The sequence below is a fragment of the Lepisosteus platostomus genome, chromosome 14 (assembly GCF_059453375.1).
Source record: "Lepisosteus platostomus isolate fLepPlt1 chromosome 14, fLepPlt1.hap1, whole genome shotgun sequence".
In the NCBI taxonomy this organism is placed as follows: Eukaryota; Metazoa; Chordata; class Actinopteri; order Semionotiformes; family Lepisosteidae; genus Lepisosteus; species Lepisosteus platostomus.
This window is the reverse complement of record NC_142624.1, coordinates 33,821,356-33,842,270: the sequence shown is the minus strand read 5'-3', so window position 1 is coordinate 33,842,270 and position 20,915 is coordinate 33,821,356. Positions and strand designations below refer to the sequence as shown.

Here is a 20,915-nt window from a genome sequence, read left to right as displayed (position 1 = left end):
TTTCTTCTTTTTTTCAGCATGGAATAAACCTATTACTTGTTCCTATATATATACTGTACATCTCATATAGTTTATATTAACTTCTAAGGGATTCGAAATGATATTCCAGCACAGCTTTACCCAAATCCCTTACCCCTCTCAGGGCTGTTGGTTCAGTCTTGCACATCTCAGTACGTTTGCCCATGTATTCTTCCTCAGACTTGCCCCAGGTTCAACTTTGAGCCCCCCAGCAAGAGGAATCCATCATCCCAGATCGTCTACAACCTGACAAATGTCAACATAGAGAAGTACCTCTTGTTAACTGCCAACAATTTTATCCAAGACAGGTCAGTACAGCAGACCCTGTGCCAGCTTGTTTCTCTCCTTGTTTCCTTGCTGCGATTCCACATTTCCTGATTTCTTTTCTTTGGCCTGGGTTAAAAGCTACGTTTTAAAACTATGTGGGAATACGGTGATAACTCGGACAGTGCTGTGTATGTTTATCGGCACTGTTACTGTAGATCAGATGTAGAATTGCTCGCCAGGGAAGATGAATGACTTTTTTTCCCTGGTAATTTGGGTTTTCAGTAAATTAATCTGGGGGGAACTGTTTTGGACAGAAATTAATGAGTTTATGACATTTGAAATGAAAAAAAAAATGTTTTCCAGCCAAAAGTAGGTGATTTCCAATGCTCTATTCACTACTTCTGATTAATTCTATTTTAGCATTCAATACAGTGTTCAATACAATTCAGTACTACACTAATAATGGTTATATTAGCCATTGCTTGTTCAGCGTTACTATAGTATAATACACCTAATTTAGCTTTTTTAACCGAGCAAGGATCTATTCAGGAGTGGCTCTGCTGACCTCCTGTATCTTTTCTGTCTCAGGTATGGGGGCTGGTCCTTTGGGGCATCCCTTCCCACTGACCTCAGGATGGATATGGTGCAAAAGCCCCAAAACCGAACCCTGACCAAGGTAAGGAGATCATCAGTTCTTATGCAGTATCTGTGTCTGTCTCCAGAATTTTCAGATTGTTTGGGTTAGAAAAGTAGATTACAAGTATCTTTTACTTTTGCTTCCCAGGTGTGGTACAATCCAGAAGGTTATCACACGATGCCTGCTTTCCTCAACAGTCTGAACAACTTCATCTTGAGGACTAACCTGCCCTCTGACGTAGATCCAAAGAAATACGGTGAGACCTCCAACTCGTCTTCTTAGCCCGCCAGAAATGCGGTGGTGGCATAATCACTTCTCTGGTACATCCACAATACTTTTACCCTGGACTGTACATGCACACTGATACAGGCTACCTCTAATACTACAGAAAGCATGTGCACTGTGGTCTGTAATAAAAAAAATACGCCAAAGTGCATTCCAAGAACCATACTAGATATACAGTGCCTTGCGAAAGTATTCGGCCCCCTTGAACTTTTCAACCTTTTGCCACATTTCAGGCTTCAAACATAAAGATATAAATTTTTTATTTTATGTGAAGAATCACCAACAAGTGGGACACAATTGTGAAGTGGAACGAAATCTATTGGATTTTTGAAACTTTTTTAACTAATAAAAAAATGAAAAGTGGGGCGTGCAAAATTATTCGGCCCCTTTACTTTCAGTGCAGCAAACTCACTCCAGAAGTTCAGCGAGGATCTCTGAATGATCCAATGTTGTCCTAAATGACTGATGGTGATAAATAGAATCCACCTGTGTGTAATCAAGTCTCTGTATAAATGCACCTGCTCTGTGATAGTCTCAAGGTTCTGTTGAAAGTGCAGAGAGCATCATGAAGACCAAGGAACACACCAGGCAGGTCCGTAATACTGTTGTGGAGAAGTTTAAAGCCGGATTTGGATACAAAAAGATTTCCCAAGCTTCAAACATCCCAAGGAGCACTGTGCAAGCGATCATCTTGAAATGGAAGGAGTATCAGACCACTGCAAATCTACCAAGACCTGGCCGTCCCTCTAAACTTTCAGCTCAGACAAGGAGAAGACTGATCAGAGATGCAGCCAAGAGGCCCATGATCACTCTGGATGAACTGCAGAGAACTACAGCTGAGGTGGGAGAGTCTGTCCATAGGACAACAATCAGTCTTACACTGCACAAATCTGGCCTTTATGGAAGAGTGGCAAGAAGAAAGCCATTTCTCAAAGATATCCATAAAAAGTCTCGTCTAAAGTTTGCCACAAGCCACCTGGGAGACACCCCAAACATGTGGAAGAAGGTGCTCTGGTCAGATGAAACCAAAATCGAACTTTTTGGCCACAATGCAAAACGATATGTTTGGCGTAAAAGCAACACAGCTCATCACCCTCAACACACCATCCCCACTGTCAAACATGGTGGTGGAAGCATCATGGTTTGGGCCTGCTTTTCTTCAGCAGGGACAGGGAAGATGGTTAAAACTGAGGGGAAGATGGATGCAGCCAAATACAGGACCATTCTGGATGAAAACCTGTTGGAGTCTGCAAAAGACCTGAAACTGGGACGGAGATTTATCTTCCAACAAGACAATGATCCCAAACCTACAGCAAAATCTACAAAGGAATGGTTCACAAATAAACGTATCCAGGTGTTTGAATGGCCAAGTCAAAGTCCAGACCTGAATCCAATCGAGAATCTGTGGAAAGAGCTGAAAACTGCTGTTCACAAACGCTCTCCATCCAACCTCACTGAGCTCCAGCTGTTTTGCAAGGAAGAATGGGCAAGAATTTCAGTCTCTCGATGTGCAAAACTGATAGAGACATACCCCAAGCGACTTGCAGCTGTAATCGCAGCAAAAGGTGGCTCTACAAAATATTAACGCAAGGGGGCCGAATAATTTTGCACGCCCCACTTTTCATTTTTTTATTAGTTAAAAAAGTTTCAAAAATCCAATAGATTTCGTTCCACTTCACAATTGTGTCCCACTTGTTGGTGATTCTTCACATAAAATAAAAAATTTATATCTTTATGTTTGAAGCCTGAAATGTGGCAAAAGGTTGAAAAGTTCAAGGGGGCCGAATACTTTCGCAAGGCACTGTATTCACTTCTATCTTACAGGGAGATGAATATAGTTTCCTCACATAAACAAGGAAACAATTATGCTAATGCACATATACATCATGCGCTTTTAAAAGAAATCCACATTTTCTCAGCCACATACAGTACTTTTTTCCAGTTAATTACAGCACTCGTCTGATGATTAAAAATGCAACAGAAGGTCTCTTTGTGAACTTCTGATATTGAAGTGAGTTGTGTTTTCTCTATAGGTATCACAGTGTTCAGCCACCCCTACCCTGGCCAGGTGCAGAATGATGATGTCATGTAAGTATATGGCAGCCCACTGGGCAGGCCCTTTCTGTGTCTCCCACACTACTGAACAGATTTAATCTACTGCAAACGGTGTGATTATTTAAGATCCTTTCATTGATTGCAAACTTTGTTTTCACACTTTCAAGTCATGTCGCTTGAGGGTTTTGGCAGTAGCTGGTGTATTGCTGTAGCAATGAGGTAGCAAAGGCTGCGTTGGGATGTTGTGTTTTTCTTGGTCAAGTCCCTGCAACCAGAAACTCATGAGAATGAGGGCTTTACCAGTCCTAATCTATTTTAATTGTCTTTTAAACAGATGGATAAGCACAGAATTGGCACAGGGATTTGTATTTTCGAATTCTCCTAAGGTCTAATTCTCCTAGATTAGGTCTGTTCCAGTTCGTGATGCTTGTTCAGAATCAACAAAGAACTGTGTAATATTCAGCTTTATAAATATTGGTGGCGTGGGAATTTGTAATCATTGTTTTGTCTTAGATTGCTTTATTTTTCTATCCCCGTGAAAAAACTAATATTGCTTTCTTTCAATACTTTTCCCAATAATAAGTTAACAGCCATTTACAATACTGCCATTGGCTGAATACAAGAAATATTTAAAAGCCTGAAAGACCCTTCCAACATGCAGAGATCGATTCATGATTCTTCTGCTTTTAGAATCTTCGGCGACAGTATTTTACAATTTGTCACCCGACTCAGATACCAGCTGCTCTGAGGAGGCTCATTCCCATAGAGTAACCGTATCACCACTTGGTAATAAGCAGCCCAGAGTCCTGTCTAGTCCGCCTCTCTCCAGTAGATTTTCAGCCTCTCTGAAGAAAAGCAGCATTAATCTGGCCCTGGGGAGCAGAAACGGCAGGATATTCCTGATAGGATTCAGATGTGTCTTCGGAGTTTGGCGAAACATATATCTTCTTCGACAAAACTTTTCTCTGTCCTAATTCTCTCACGGTGCTGCAGTTGATATTCTCTTTCCACCCCTCTTGCCTTCCATTATGCCCCATAAGCCCATCCCTACTCTTTCTTCCCCTGACCCCTTTCCCAGGAATAATCATAATAGGAGTGATATATTGCCTTGATAAGAGGATTCATAGCATGCCAAAGAAGTTTGGGGAAAACTCCATCTTCGTGCATTTTGCTAAAATCCTCCTTCTCCATTTTTCCCCTGGTTAGCTGTAAATTCAAAAAGTTGCCATTAGCATGAGTTGACACAGGGGGAAAGACAACTACAGGTATGTTGAAATTACAAGATCGAAACAGACAAGGTGCAAACATGTCTAAGGTCAAGCCTGGTGCTAGAGGGTGCAAGCACGTCTGGGCCTTCTAGCCTTAAGTGTTATTCTTTTCCTGATGTACAGTACAGTAAAGGCTCAGGATTGATGTCTGTGTTTATGGGACGTGCACTGAGCCTCTTACAGAAGGCAGCATCAGCTTCTTGAAAGCGTTCAGTGAGACTGCAGCTGCCTGTGAGCTGTGAGTGGCCTTGATCAAATCTCGGTGGGGGTCCTTGTCACAGTACCCTTGTTGGAAAACCGGACAATTTCCTTTGTGCTTGCTTGCGGAGGTCTCACTTAAACGCACCAAGTCTGTGTCGCTCCTTCTGTCTCTGACCCTCTGTCCTCGCCCCCGCGGCCCTGTTCCCTCATCAGCCTGCGGAACCTGGTGAACACCCTGGTGGCCCTGTGCATCCTCCTTGGGTACTCCATCATGACCGCCAGCTTCGTCGTCTACGAGGTGCAGGAGCACCACAGCGGGGCCAAGAGGCTGCAGCACATCTCCGGCATCGGGGAGCCCTTCTACTGGATCGTCAACTTCTTCTACGACATGGTACTGCACTCCAGACCCCCGAAATCCTGCCCCCACCCCCGAAATGATAGATCACAATGAGTCACTCTGAGAGCCCGGAGAACAAAAGCACCTTAAATCGGTCAGGAGTTGAAGGAATGCAGCATTGAAAAGCCTCTTTTTTCACTCAGAAGGAAGTGAGAAGTGGGAACCCTCTTGCAGTGTGGGTGGCTGTGTGAGTGTGCCTCTCCCTGTCTCCCTCCAGACCCTGTACCTGTTCCCGGTGGCTGTGTCCGTCGCCGTGATCGCTGCCTTCCAGCTGCCAGCCTTCAACAGCCAGTACAACCTGGGCGCCGTGTCGCTGCTGCTGGTGCTGTTCGGGTGAGTGCCGACCCCACACCTCCATTCCTGCCGCCCTTCCTCGCCTGACCAAAGCCTTCGTCGCGCTAAGTGCTAGAGTGGAACATTCGCAAGTGGTTTTCTTTTCCGCACAGACATTTTGGGGATTTAATTTTAGTTATCAAATGCCGTAGCTAAAAGACGACCTCTGACATGTTTCAGAGCTGAAACAGTCAAACAGTTCCAATGAATCCTGATATAGAGCCAAATAAAGGTTCATTTCTGTAACTGAGAACTCGGCTGGATCAAAAACCAGCAGGATCTCCAGGTCCCGGACTGGGAACCCCTGATACAGAGCACCTCACCTCCACCACGTATTGGTTTTTGTTTGGCGGCCTGTGCCTGTCATGTTCCACAAGGCAAAGGGCTGTTGTGTAAAAAACAGAATCATACACAGTAACGCAAAGAGAACAGGTATCACCCGTTTCCTACTTGCATTAGGAAACACGCACACATAAAGTCTGCCTCAGTTTTCCTTATCCCCCAATCCAAACCAGGAGGTACACCCACTACTTGTGGCAAGTTCCTGTATACTTCAATGTACATTTCATTACACCAGAAACTCACAGAGTTTTGCTTGTCTGACTATTCCCAAGAATCTGATTTCCATGTACTATAGGTGTTTCTCTAATTTAGTTATAATAATTGTTTCCATAATCTCACATATAAGAGAAGTCAGACGTATTAGTCTGTAATGATGTGATTCAGTTTTATCACCCTTGTTATGGATGGGCACCACATTAGACATTCTATTGTTGTTTATTGCCTGGAAATTACCCAGAATCACCCAGAATGGACAGTGCAGGTGTACTATGGATAATTTATGAGTTCCTTTAACACATTTTGTGATGAAGTTGAAATCCACTGTACTGCATCACATCTCAGCTCTTCTTAATATACGGAGATGAAGCCTCCCTGAAAGCAATAATCCATCCTCAGGACATTCCATTAGCAGCCTCATGGTAACAGGACATAATTGTTTTAAAAGGAAAAAGGAAAAAAAGATTCCTGGTTTTTAATCAGTTCAAAAACACTTGGCTTTTAATAATACTGAAACAAATCTCGAGTAGCCCCCAATTTCAGACAACCTCAGCACAGCTCTTACCATTCATCAAACACAAAGTAATTCCCAGGCAATAAATAACAATAGAAGCATACAAGCTGTCTGCACTCACCTGGAAATGTTTAATTGCTCTTGTTCAGAGCCTGGCTCTGAGGCATGATGTCCCATCAGCCTCTCTTACTGGCACTGTTTAACCGCAATGCCTCACCTGACCCCTGTACCTCAATCACCCAGCTTCATGAATAAAACAGTGAGTCTCTGGAACCGGGAGCAGGAGAGAGGTGCTTCATCAAGCCAAAACATATCATCATGCAAGAGGACGGGAAAAAGGCATAAGATAGATAATGGCAATTGTTCAGCCTGAAGATATTTTTTACTCAACTCTGCATCTTTTTTGATTTTCAGTATTCTTTCCTCTTTATTTTTTCCTTGAAGGTTTCCACATATACAGTATATTTGCAACTATTTTCCTCCTCCCTTTCCACTCCCTTATATGGAAAACTCCCTGTACAGTTAGAGAGTGCTAAAAGTAGTGGGATCCCCAGGCTTCTGTCTCCTTTCCTTGTCCCATGTACCCTGGAGAGCAGATCCAGATTCTCTCTGACCTCTGACCCCTCCTACCAGAGCTCTGCAATACCCAGGTCTGCATCAATGAGGATGTGTCATTTCCTCTTCTGCAAAACCATGCATGTCATGACCATATGATCTTCGCCCTACCCCCTTACAGTTTGGCCACTTTCCCATGGATGTACCTGCTGGCTGGGACCTTCAAGGACACAGAGATGGCCTTCATCAGCTACGTGTGCATCAACCTGTTCATCGCCGTCAACACCATCATCTCCACCTCTGTTGTGTACTTCCTCATGCAGATCAACCAGGTGAACGGGCGTGGCGATCCGAAGGTGAGCAGAGTGAGAGAGGAGCAAAGATCAACATTTAGATAGACCCGCATTTAGATGACCTGACAGACTTTGTTCCACTACTCATGCATTTGTTATGTTTCCCAGTCAAAGTTTCTAGAGAAGTAAAAATGTAATGGATTCATTTGTATCATGCATTTCTGTCATCTATCATGCTTTGATCAGACTGTTCAAAGTTGCCAATAATGACAATTTTGGGAAAGTTTGAAGCCAGTCCTGAAAACCAATAACCACCTCCTAATCCTGTGTCTGTCTGCTTGACTGGGTGGTTCAGAGGTGGTCTAACCACCATCTAGCCTGATCTTGTCAGACTCCATAAATTAGGAAAGGCCGAGCCTGGTCAGTACTGGGATGGGAGACTTCTAGGGAAAACCAAGATTCAACAAGATATATCGTGTTGGCAGACCAGGGGGTCCCTCTGGACCAGAATTGTCCAATCAATATCCCAGCATGGTGACTGAGGACACCGTTATAGGTGATGTCATTCTTCAGATGAGTCAAGAGCTTTGTTTAATGTCTATTAGGTCATTACAGAACCCATAGCACAATTAAAAAAAGCAGGGTGTTAGCCCTGGAGTCCAGGCTGAATTCCACTCTGGGCGTGTGCAATCTTACATCCATAAAAGTGCCCCTAAATTGAATTCACGCCTCTCCCCCCAATCTCAGCATGACTAGAACAGCTGCCAGACATCACCCAGGTGGGTGGTACACTTCAGTGGTCCAGTGGGTCATCTTCAATGTGTAACGTCTTCGGGGAATGAAATACACTACATAAATGCAATAAACAATTGTAATTCATGTGAGAGGAAAAAAAAGATTTCTGTATTTTCACAGCCTTTGCTCAATGAAGAGCTGGAAGAATTGGCAGCTTATCTCTTTTTAAATTCGATTTCCTTGAATGACAATGAACCTTTTATCCACATTTTGAATAAATCATAGCAATGCTCCTTTTAAATAAAATAAATACTCTATACAGCAAGCTAAAAACGTAGCCAGGGCATCTTGTATAAACAGAGAGTGTATGTGCAAGGACAGATGTTCAAACTTTGCTCAGAAGCATTCTGAAATCCATTGTAAAAGAGTAACAAAAATGAAGAAAGAATTTGTTTACCATTTAAATAGCGTCGGTGATCTGTTGGAGGGAATGAAGTATGTTTTGCCCTGAAGCACAGCTCTTTGAATGTCTTCCCCATGTGTGACCCCTCTCCTGTGTCTACCTGCCTCCCCTGCAGGATATCCAGCGGGTCTACGACGTGCTGAGCTCCGTGTTCCTGATCTTCCCTCAGTTCAGCTTTGGGAATGGGCTGATGGAGCTCTCCCGGCTGCAGATGGAGGTGGAGATGCTCGCGCTGTACGGGGTGGACGCCTACAAAAACCCCTTCAGGATGGACGTCCTGGGCTGGATTTTTGTCTCCATGGCAATCCAGTTTGTGGTGTTCTCCGCCCTGCGCCTGCTGTTGAACACCTGGCTGCTCCGCAAGATCAGGTGTGCTGGAGTTTTGAGAGACCTGAGACATGCAGCATGGGAGCAATGGAGACGAGCTATTACTGCTTGTCCTACTAAAACAAGCGCTGTTAAGAGAAAGCCACTTTTGGGAGTTTAGTTAAAACCATAAGAAAGCTTAGAAATGAAAAGAGGCCACTCAGCCTGTCTGGCCTGTTTGGTAGTTTCTAGTTAATTGATCCACGCGGTTTCTTGGAAGAAGCCAGCGCACCAGCTTCAACAACATGGCTGGGTAGCTTGTTCCACACTCCCTTATAACTTTGGGTAAATAATTCAGCCCCTGGTCTCAATTTAAATGCACTTCCATGTTGTCTCCACTTGCACTCTTTTGATCGTGTTCCACTATCCGTTTTGAAGAAGTGTGCAGGGTTGACTTTCTCATTTGGAATATATTTGGAATACTTGTGTCAGGTCCCCACATAGTCTTCCCTGCTGTGCACTCAAAACGTTTAGGTTCAGTCTTAGTTTGGCAGGGTAGGAGATTCTCTTAAGCATCGTTAGTCATCTCTGTTCAACAGCAAACGTTCAGACCTCCCAGCCTTTTCTCTTCCTGTAAACCAGATTTCTATTACTATTAAATTTTCAAACGCCGGATTAAAGGAGAGACAAGTATATCACAACAACTTCTCCCCCACCTCCTGGCCTCTGGTATCACTTCTCACCAGAGGATCACTAAACACCCCGAATCAGGCTGCGATGTGAAAAAGCAAAACACAATAGAGATTTTATCTGTGTCAGCAGCAGCATGCCACGTATCCTTTCCAAAACCGTTCAAGCAGGTTTTCAAACAAGGCTCTGTTTCATTTTGTTATATCCTTTTTCTTTGAGATTAAATTCTCAGTGATGATACAGAGCATTTTCTCTCCGCCACCTTCACGCCGCACCTTCTCAGGTCTCAGAGGCTAACCAAGGCCTTGTCAGTTAGCGGAGGGCAGACATCTCAGCAAAACCTGGTTGCTGCTGCACAAGCTCTTGTTGGATCAGTAGGAACAATTTTCCCATTGGGTCGGATGTTCCAAACGAATGACTCAACGAAGTGCACGGAAGCAGACCGCTGTACATAGCGACACTCTCAGGTGACAGCTGAGGGCTGGTCTACACAATGGAGATGGACAGTGTCATGCGTTAAGGGACGAAATGTGAAATTCAAAGATGATATGAAATCTAGCCTACTTGAAGTTCGCCTGCCTTTTCTGCCATCTTCCCGTTCCCAGTCCACGGGGTTCCCTTGAGAAAACATCGTGGCCTACTCAAAGCATTTATTATCTTGACATTCCTGGTTGGGCCTTCCTGATTAGGGTGGTGCAGTGACCCACGTTCTCCTCTCTAACCACACAGGAGCCTGCTGTGCCGGAGAAGTGTTCCTGACCTGTTGGAGAGGGATGAAGATGAAGATGTGGTGGCAGAGCGCCACCGTGTGGAGAGTCAGGGGGCCAGCTCTGATGTGTTGCAGGTCAGCCAGCTCAACAAGGTTTACCAGAACCTGAGCAAGAAGGTCCACGCAGTCAGACGGTTGTCGGTGGGCATTCCCGCTGGAGAGGTGAGGCACAATCAGACCTGACTGGAATTATGTACTTGGAAATGACAGGCTGCCCCTTACATTCATCTAGGACTGTAATGTCCTGCTGTAATAGGAAACAAAATCACTTGGTTACAGCATCAAACATAAGAGCTACCAATTTACTGAATAAAACCCTGGCAGTCTAGCCTTAAAAAAAGTTAACAAAAACTTGTGTAGGGATTTCGAGTATATATTTTCAAGGCAAGATGGAAAAACATTGATTACAGCAGTAAACTGAAGTGATGCTTTTGGGTTTATCAAAAGTTTGTCTTTCTGTGAAGCCTCCCCAGGGTTTTTGAAAGATTCCACTGGACAGGTATTCTATGCAGGTAAGTGGTGTATCTTTAACCCCACGTCTTCTCTGTTTGGCAGTGCTTCGGTCTGCTGGGAGTCAATGGGGCTGGGAAGACCACAACCTTTAAAATACTGACAGGAGAAATCATGCCCACTGACGGGGCAGTGCACATCAGGGACCAGTCTGGGTAAGCCTTTTTTTATTTATAACTGAAGGGTTGTGGGTTCGGGTATCCCCAGCAGACAGAACTGCTATACCCCAGTTGCTCCACTTTGCCATGGACTTTTATTTATCTGTATGATTTATTCACAAAGTGGCTCTGTGGCTCAGGATCTGCACCTGTGGCTGGAAGGGTGCCGGTTCATATCCTGCAGCCGGCAGAGGAATCCTACTCCATTGGGCCCCTGAGCAAGGCCCTTAACCCCAACTGCTCCAGGGGCGCCGTATAAATGGCTGACCCTGCGCTCTGACCCCCAGCTTCTCTCCCTGTCTGTGTGTCTCATGGAGAGCAAGCTGGGGTATGACGAATTCCTAAAACAAGACATTGTATAGGGCCAATAAAGTGATCTTAAAAAAAGAATCAATGTTTTGGTGTTGGGTACGTGCACAGCAAGGAGGACTTTGCTTCACGGAGCTGTGTGCTGTGGTTGCAGGAGACTGGTGAACGTTGCGGATAGTTACAACGAGGGCCTCAAGATCGGCTACTGTCCCCAGGTGGATGCGCTGGATTTCCTACTGACTGCAGAGGAGCACCTGTACTTCTATGCCCGGATACGAGGCATCTCCAGCCATCACATCAGCAGAGTAAGGCATGCCAAGAGCGGGCACGGGCAGTCTTACAGTACAATACAAACCTCTATAGGCCTTTAGACACTCACAGTCAGGGATCTTGCACAGGAGGTTTCCATGAAGTAACTGAAATAATTGAACTACTGGATGAGTCCATTTCTGGGCTGAAAGAGACTTTAAGGTTGCTTCTGACCAGCTCAAAAGTAGATGTAATGGTTGGGAGAAAGGGAGAGAAGGAGAATGTGGCATTAATGACGGCTGCTAACCTTGCAACACAGGAGATGATGGCCCAGGACTGGCATGTCAGTTGTTTTCATGTTTAGGGGAATTTGTCTTCCAATGGGACAAGTTTGTGCAACACAGTCTTAACGTTTAAGTAGACAGACAGAAAAAAAGGTTTATTTCTTGTATTGTAATGTTTGGAGTATCTCTATAATGAGGACATTTCATTAGAATGTATCAGTTCTTCCCATTAAAATCTCTGCAATTAGAATGCCCCAGTGTATGCTCAGCTCGGTAATTTACAAACTCCAAAAACAGACATCAAATTGGTTTTGCATGCTGCCAAAATTTCTAATGTCGATTGATGTTCCTCCGGGGGAATGTGAATCTTTTCTTGAAAAGCAGCAAAGATTTGAGAATGACTAAGAGATTCCCGAGTTACTACACATTGCTCAGAAATTCCAAATGTATGGGACTGTTTTTTTTTTTGCTTTTGAATTATCAGCACTGCTGTCAATAACAATGCTTCTCCCTCTTCTCATCGATTGATCCAGACAGGAGCTGAAGGGACATGTGGAAAGTTTGCTCATTCTTGTCACTGAATCAGAGAATTAAATACACTCTGCAATAGTGGAGTGCATGTTCAATACTGACCTTGTCTGCAACAGCCATTCAAACTGACAACACTTTTCTTTTAGACAAATACGAGCTGCTTGCTTTTCCACTTTTTAATCAGCAGTTCCTTTTAATTAAGAACATCCTGTCCCATTGTCTTCAGAATTCTCTGAAAATGTTGAACATATAAAGCGAGTTCTCAGAAACAATAATTTTCCATCCTGAATTAAAGAAAACACCTCATTCTGAAATCCTTGTGGTAACAGCTAGGGCATTCAATAATAAAGGTAATTTAAACATTTCACAGTGGCAGCATGCAGCATATTCCTGCTTTAATTGAGTCCACCCAGAACAATGAATCCGCAGACTAAGCAGTCAATTCAAATACTCAGCAAAGTTTGCATTGCACTGGCCTTTTTTCAGAAAAAGAAGTTTCCGAATTGGCTTTTTACATGTGTGCTACAGAATTACTCAGGGAACTCCAACAGGAACGCACTGTGTGCGGTCCATTAAACCAAATTGGTGTACAAGGCTGAGAGTTCAGTGGTGCATGGATTTTGTTGAACCTGAAAAATTTGATTTGCTTGGGGCGGAGCTGGAGACGAGAACATAAATATAGGTCACTATATACGGGTATATATTATATATACTATGTAATATGTATACTATATATGGATTTCTGTATGACTATGAGTGTGGTGTGCATATTGGTATCCAATGTAAAAAGCACTACTAGCAGTTTCATATGCCTCAATTAATATGTTTTACCCTTACAGCCTTTAAAAAAGGAAGTAATCAGTTCTTTCTGATTATAGAACATAGTGGCAGGTTGTATTGTACTGTATATGAAGCAGTGTAGGGAAGGGTGAGGGGTATTGTGCTGTTCAGGGAGGGTTGCTGGAGCTCACTGTAGTGTGCAGCTCTGTTACTACCACCTTCTATAACTCCATGTAAAAGGGGGTGGAGGGGTCAAGGAGTGATTGGCTCTGTATAGCTTCCTTGGCCCTGAAATCTCACCAAAATAAGGCGTTCTGGGGGTTTATGTAGAATTCCAGTCCACTCTGGAATCTTGGCCTTCGGGTTTACATTAAGACATCCCTGGAAACGGCCTGGAAGGTCAGAGAATGCACAGCCTCATCTCCAGCCCCTTCTCGGTCTCTCCCTCGTCAGGTGGTGTCTCACCTCCTCCAGAAGCTGGAGCTCGCGCCTCACAAGGACGTCACCTCGGAGCGCTACAGCTGTGGCATGCGCAGGAAGCTGTCCACCGCGATCGCGCTGATTGGACGCCCACAGATACTCCTGCTGGTGAGCCTACCGCCACGGCGCCCTGCCCTTCCCAAACCGCTGGCAGCCTTCTGTCACGCAGAGGAAGGGCAATACTTCAGCTAACAGTCCTGCTGCTGGTGACCCCGGCTTTTTATTGAACTAAGAATGTCATGAATTAGGGCTATTTTAGTGTTTTCAGCACTTACATATGGAGAGATCCTGGGCTACTGAGTTGACCAAATAAATTCAATCAGCAACAGAAATGATGAAAAAAATGTCATCAATCATATTGTTTCAAATTTAAGGCTAGCGTGGCACTGGGGGTCACCATGACTTGGAAACCCTGGTTTAGTGTCTGCAAGCTCCATTTATAAATGCTTTATAAAATGTAATACATGAACAAGACATGAACAGAGTGTTAATTACGTGTTAAGAACGTGACCCCTGCGATGATTGATTTAATGCTTATTATAACACGCGTGGTCACTTTAGTGTTAATATGTTTACTTGCCACATATTTATAAAGCATTATTTGCAGCTCGTAAACTAAAAGTGTGCCGAAACAGGGAATAAACCTAACCAGTGGAGAATTGCATCCTAATTACTCCCGAATTCAATTTCTCAGTCTTTTATTTTTGCATGTGATAACTTTGGTAATTTAATTTAAAAAGAGAATTAACAGGTTTAAAGTCTGAAACATGGAAAGATGTGTCCCTATGCATAGAGCTAATTTGAAAACATTTGCTGCTGAAACATTTTGCACTTCAATTAACTTTGGAAAATTGTCTCAGAATAAAATGTTCTGTGTTCAGTGATATTGCAATTAAAATATTTTGGAATCTGAATGTTTACTCTGAAATGTAATACCTTCAGATTTCATGTGGAGAAAACCAAACTCCGTGCTCCTGAACATTTCCATCATTGCAGAGAGATCTGCTGTGGTTGCTCTTTCTTCACTGTGATTTCCTGTGATCGCTTTAGGATGAGCCCAGCTCGGGGATGGATCCCAAATCCAAACGTCATCTCTGGAAGATCATCTCCGAGGAGGTCAAGGCCAAAACTGCTGTCGTCTTGACCTCACACAGGTACGAAGCGCTCTCCACCCCTGATGGGCATGGACTTCTTCTTGTGCCACATATGGAGACTGACATACCTTTCAGGTTACCGTGGTAATTGTTTCTGCAAGCCTTGACAAATCAGGACAAGACGTTTCAGCCTTACCTTTCTAGTGACAAGTCACAAACCTGCGTCAAGTTTCTGGGTGTAAGAGATCTTTAAAACAAGATTTCAAATACCTATTTCTTTACTGGAGCATTGTTCTTCAGTTTCATAAAATGAAATAATTCACTCCTCTTAATTTAGAAGCACAAAAGCTGTGCCAGATATCAACTAATGAGCCAGATTAGTTAAACAGAGGAACTGCCTTTTGATGGCTGTCTGTCTCCTGGTGTCTTTCAGCATGGAGGAGTGTGAAGCTGTGTGTACCAGACTGGCCATCATGGTGAAAGGACAATTCAAGTGTCTGGGCTCTCTGCAGCACATCAAGAGCAGGTCCGTATTTTCCCACTTCGCACATGCTGAAAATACCACAGTGGTAATCACCTTCTGGTTGCACATGATCTTAAATTACCTGATTGACTCTTAACTCTCTGTGGTGAATCACAGTTCTTCATTCATTTGTTTCTATTTCCTATCCCAGGCATCCCTAAACTTTACAAAATCATTGTGAATGAACACGTGTAATGGTATTTTACTTTTTTAGTGCTATAAAAATTTAAAGAATTAAAAATTCACACAATAAAGAACAGGAATTAAAGGATTACAGTGGTCATTTAAAAAAAATTGCACCAAAGTATTCAGTAGATCAGATCTTTGGCATTGCTGTCCCTAATTTTATTGACATTCTTGACAGAAGCAGTTCTGAAAATATGAAGTATGTAAGGAGTGCATGTTCCTATCTTTTACTGAAGGTTTGGGAGCGGTTTCACTGTGAAAATGTACCTCTCTGTGGGCATGCATGATGTGGACCTCATCACCAACTTCATGCAGATTCACTTCCCCAGCACTTACATGAAGGTGGGTGCAGCATCAGTCACACATGTTTCACAGCTTGTCCTCCACACGGAATGATCATGGTAAAAGCACAGTTCTTCCCCTGCATCTGTGATCTGCAGCTGCAAAGCATGGTCAACACTCTTGTCTCTCTCTAACCTAAGGGCACCTGCCCCTTTAAATTATATTCTTCAAATTTAATGCCTTTGCACTGCACAAGATAGATGAAGTACTATATAATTAATGCCTCATTAACTGTCAGATCCTAATTAATGAATCTTAAACCAAATCAGAACAATGAGGCATGTATCAGTGGGACTGAAAATAGAAGCTATTCTTAACTGCATGTTCATGTAGATAAAGAAGTCCCAATGGGCTAGATATAATTGCCTTGCGATCCTGGCTTCTGAAGACAAAAAGTTTTAACATTAGATCATTTATATCACCAAGCTTTCAAAATGAGTGAGTTCTCTGGCAGGTACCTGTGGCAGAATAGAGACTGATATACAGACTGACTAAGTGACTCCAGAGTTAAGTGGTTTCTCCACCAAATGTATGCTGATGTGTAAATGTCTCAGATACAATCGTGAGCTCTACAATTTATTCAAAGCCCTCACGAGTGTATTCCATGATTAGAGCAACTTGTTTATTAATGCTGCTTAGCCGGGGGGAGTGGAAGAAAACACTCCTATTATTCAGCAATCTTTAATTCAAATTGACTGGGATATATTAATTCTTAAACGACACACTCGCTACTACAAGACTTCTTATTGGCTGCTAATACAGAAAAGCTACTGACTGCTTGACCCCTTGTCAGGTGTTCCTTGCCATCAACAGCATTTGTTCCACACCTAACATCCCTAAAGCTGAAAGCTAACTTTTTGTGATGCAAAATGCAGACCACGGCTTGCAATCTGGGGCACAAAAAAACCATGGTTAAAGCATCAAAAAAAGATGTCAAATCCCAGTAGAAATCCAATAGAATTATCTGTCTATATACCGAACGAAACATGCTGATTGAAAGGATTAAGACAGTACAATATTTCTATGCCAGCAGACATATCACCCTGCAACTCACAACTAGCAGCCCACTGAAGCTAAGCAGGTGTGAGCCTGGTCAGTACCTGGATGGGAGACCTCCTGGGAAACATTAAGGTTGCTGCTGGAAGAGGTGTTAGTGGGGACACTATACTGTAAAAAAGCGCTGTCCTTCGGATGAGACATAAAACCGAGGTCCTCTGTGGTCATTAAAAATCCCAGAGTGTTTCTCGAACAGAGAAGGGGTGTAACCCCGGTGTCCAGGCCAAATTTCCCATTGGCCCTTACTAATCATGGCCTCCTAATAATCCCCAACAACGAACTGGCTGCATTACATTGTTCTCCTTTTCATTGTGGGGAGCATTCTGGTGCACTATGTCGCATCATCCAGGTGGTGAAGGGGAGTCCCCATTACTTGTAAAGCAATTTGAGTGGAGTGTCCAGAAAAGCGCTGTATAAGTGTAAGGAATTATTATTATTATTAATATTTCTTACCCAGTAGAGTCATGTAAGCTCATGGCAGAACGCACGCTCCCAGCAGAAGGAGCCAGGTGCTCAGGTGTGACTGTCCGGCTTTCCTCCCCAGGATCAGCACTTGGGAATGGTGGAGTACCATGTGCCGGTGGTTTCAGGAGGCGTGGCAGACATCTTCGACAAGCTAGAGACCAACAAGGAAGCCTTGCACATCAAACACTTCTCTGTCAGCCAGACCACGCTGGATGAGGTGAGAGGCCTGCTGTAACGAACAGTTCTTTCCGCACCCTATGCGGACGACACAATCCAGAATAATGAGGAAGGAATACACTAGGGAAAAGTCATGCAGGAACAGGGATGAAAACAGGGGGGCGTGTCCATACGGTGCTGGTGATCCGGGGAGGTGTGGCCGAGGCGAACAGTCCAGAATAAATCCAAAAGGGGAAATCCAGAAACGAAAGCAAAAGGTCCAAGGCTGAATCCGTCCAAACAGGAGATTAAAATCAGGTGCCGGGACGGGACCAGCGGGGGGAACAAGGACAGGAGCAGGAAGTTAAAAACATAATGGAGCCAGGCGCAACCAGGTCCCGGGCTCGCATGATGCGGGGATCAGATGCAGAGCGCCGGGTGAAGTGAGTGCCTGGCTTTTAAAGGCGAACAGAAACAGGGAAGAAAGAAGGAACAGGTGGCAGGAATGATACAAACGAGGAAGGGCTGGAGCGCCCTTAAGAGGAGGGGTTACGATCGTGACACCTGCAGCGTGACCTGACCCAGAAGCAGGCACATGAAAAGTAGACCCCTCCCTAGACTCCCTGGCTGTGAATGAAACTAAGAAGGACTAAAAGGAATGCAAAGAATTGGAAGAAATTCCAATATTCAAATTTGAATCAAAGGAAATAGAAACCACCTCTTGGGATGCTGAGAAAGCTGCCCTGTTTACTATAGAAAGTGACATATGTCACAAAGTGAGAAAGTTTTAGAAATATCTGGAGCCCTGGGTATGAAATGACAGTACAGGAAGTGAAAACCTTGAAAAACTGTGACATGGCATTTTCTTCTCTTTCCAATGCCTCATGCTTTAAGATTAAAAAGAAAACACATTCCATAAAGTATGTGGTTATAGCATTTACATTTCTACAAATCCTTTATAGGAATTAGTGACTAATCCATTTCTTTTTCCTGCAGGTCTTCATTAACTTTGCAATGGGCAAGACAAACAAGAGGAGCTCAAACGGGTCAGAGACTGAGACTACAGATCCCACAGTGCTTGTGAACATTTAGAGCAGAAGCAGTGCCTGCAACTGCACACACAGTATGGACAGTCAAAGCTATGCTGCACATGTGAAAATGTCTCTGTGACGTTTCTTTTTATTCTTGCACAATACTTGATAAAGACCTATTTTTGTAATTCAAGATTTTTTAAGAACCTCATTTTATAATTTGAAAGATCAACGGTAATGAAGTAGGCATTTTATCATTTTCAATAGTAGCTGTAGTAAAGGACTTCTTTTGCCCAAAAGAAAGGAGGCTATACTGACTGATCTGTCAACGATTGAGCAGGTTCCATTCCTGAGGTGTAGGAATAGGATACCTCCCAAAATCTCTATTGTCTCAAATGAAAAATGAGAACAATTTCCTTGCCAGGATCATTTTTTAATGAGACAGATGTGGGGAAAAAAAGATCAAACTTTTTAATTTATTTATCTCTTTTTTATTTCTGAGTGTTTTGAACTTTCATTTATAAAAGGCTTTGTTCTGCACTTGTTTGTCACTGTTTGGTGAATGCATTTCAGGTGCAGGTTTAAAATGTGGTTGTTTAAACAATGCTGAGACATTGCCAATTTTCTTTTGCAACATTCTATGTGAAACATGTAACTAAAGGAGATGAAAAGGCACATTTGCTAACAGAATGTGAAAATGGTTTACAGAATATATACAGTATATATACAATGAGAAATTCCTGAAATATTTATTTTCCTTGAAATGTAACTATTGTTGTGTTTTATTTTATAACGGAAAGGACAAAAATAGTAAAAAGGAAGTTTTCATTTCATTAGTGAAAGCAGATAAACCAATACCCAAGGTCAGCTTACTGACCCTCACTGTGAAGTAGCACATATTCTCACACATTCGGGCATTTCCCCAGATTCATTTGTAACATGGCATGATTACTGAGCCAAAACCCAGTGGATTCTATTTAAAACAACAGCAATGGTCAGCATTGTGACCTCTGAGGGTTTGGAAATTTACAGTCCTGAAAAAAAAGCACCGGATAAACTCCATAGACACTTCAAATGAGTGGCATGATGGTCATCACGAAAGCCTTCTTTAGTTTCGAACCTGGGAGGGAGTGTTGTTCCCAGTACAGCCAGTACAGGCAATGAGACTGGAATACAACCAGAAGAGCACAAAGGGTAGAAAGCCTTCTCTCATCAGTCATCTTTCTTATGCTCAGAACAGAATCCTGTAATATCTCGTGGAGCCTGTAATGTCCTGTTTCTACAATAACCCAACCCTGGGGGAAGCGTTTCCTCTGCTATGTCAGGATCAATTAGCCCTTCTCTTACAGGCAGTGGGGGTGGAGTGAACGACCTATGCCCAGCTGTTTTTGGGACTTGGAGGAATTGTGTTGCCATCTGATGAAATCACATCACAAAGCATACGTGTCTTCTGGTTAGGTTTCCTCATGATCATTCTAACCTGCTACTGTAGTCCTATGGGAAGGGAAAAATGTCTTTCTGCATATTTTTATATGCTGTAATGCACAAATGTACTAGGGCGTATGCTTAATTTTACAAGACCGTTGTTTTTTAAACCGAATTATTCACGTCATGGTTTTATAACCGTATCAAGCTCAACGGAGGTGGAGGGAAAATGGGGAAAGGGATTTCAAGGCCCTGTTTAAAATAGCTAAAACAGTTTGGAACAAGCTAAAGAAATAAACAGACACATGTGCAGAGATGACCACTGGCACCTACAGGCTTGCTGGTATGCATACGAGATCAGCAATGCTGGTCTGCAGCAACGTAGCTCATTCCTGGCTCAGTATCTATATGAGGAGATCCCAAGAGGTGGGGCACCTTTGAGAATTTTGCAGGGAGCAGTCAAAGATGCCCTACAAGTATTTATTAGTGAATGCTAGCCTGACCAAGGTCCTAACGTTTACATTGTCACTAATATCCTCCCACTCTACTGTTATAGGCAAAAGAAATCAAGATAGCAGCTTCCCCAGACTCACAGCTCTAAGAAAATGTCAGACATTCCACTGCACACAATGTCATTTGCCCCCGACTTAAATCTAAAATAAAACTGTCTGAACAAAAAGGCGTTGGACTGCATTTATAGGTCGGCTCCATCTGTCAGTTCGAAAAATGTCACTTGCAAAAAAAAAGATTATGCAAAATAAACTTGAGGATGGATGAAATGCAAGCCATATGACTTAGGCATTGATTTTTTTATATAGATCACAGAACTATGTGCGTGCTGAGAGTACGCCAGGCACTGTGCCAGTATGATGTAGTCATCCTCTACAAAAAAGACCCCCTGCATCTTCGCAAACTTGTTTCTGCGTTTCTCAAGGTGTCGAAACTTCTGAGGGGGTGGGAGAGAGAGCTGAATAATGGTTTTAAATCACAGC

At 43.2% G+C, this 20,915-nt stretch overlaps 1 protein-coding gene across 3 annotated transcripts in view; it reads left to right on the top strand.

The window, feature by feature from the left end:
• abca12 (ATP binding cassette subfamily A member 12) overlaps window positions 1-20,602 on the top strand; it is an 89,180-nt gene extending 68,578 nt beyond the window's left edge. For all 3 annotated transcript variants that reach the window (XM_088605789.1, XM_088605788.1, XM_088605787.1), the window contains exons 58-74: window positions 199-326; window positions 874-961; window positions 1,070-1,178; window positions 3,241-3,295; window positions 4,945-5,122; window positions 5,346-5,461; window positions 7,270-7,444; window positions 8,695-8,948; window positions 10,305-10,506; window positions 10,900-11,009; window positions 11,476-11,626; window positions 13,619-13,753; window positions 14,696-14,799; window positions 15,173-15,265; window positions 15,685-15,790; window positions 17,391-17,528; window positions 18,464-20,602. In XM_088605789.1, coding sequence (XP_088461915.1) covers window positions 199-326; window positions 874-961; window positions 1,070-1,178; window positions 3,241-3,295; window positions 4,945-5,122; window positions 5,346-5,461; window positions 7,270-7,444; window positions 8,695-8,948; window positions 10,305-10,506; window positions 10,900-11,009; window positions 11,476-11,626; window positions 13,619-13,753; window positions 14,696-14,799; window positions 15,173-15,265; window positions 15,685-15,790; window positions 17,391-17,528; window positions 18,464-18,559 — 2,238 coding nt within the window. In that variant the 3' untranslated portion in view covers window positions 18,560-20,602. The remainder of the gene's footprint in view (window positions 1-198; window positions 327-873; window positions 962-1,069; window positions 1,179-3,240; window positions 3,296-4,944; window positions 5,123-5,345; window positions 5,462-7,269; window positions 7,445-8,694; window positions 8,949-10,304; window positions 10,507-10,899; window positions 11,010-11,475; window positions 11,627-13,618; window positions 13,754-14,695; window positions 14,800-15,172; window positions 15,266-15,684; window positions 15,791-17,390; window positions 17,529-18,463) is intronic.
• Window positions 20,603-20,915: the final 313 nt, after the last annotated feature.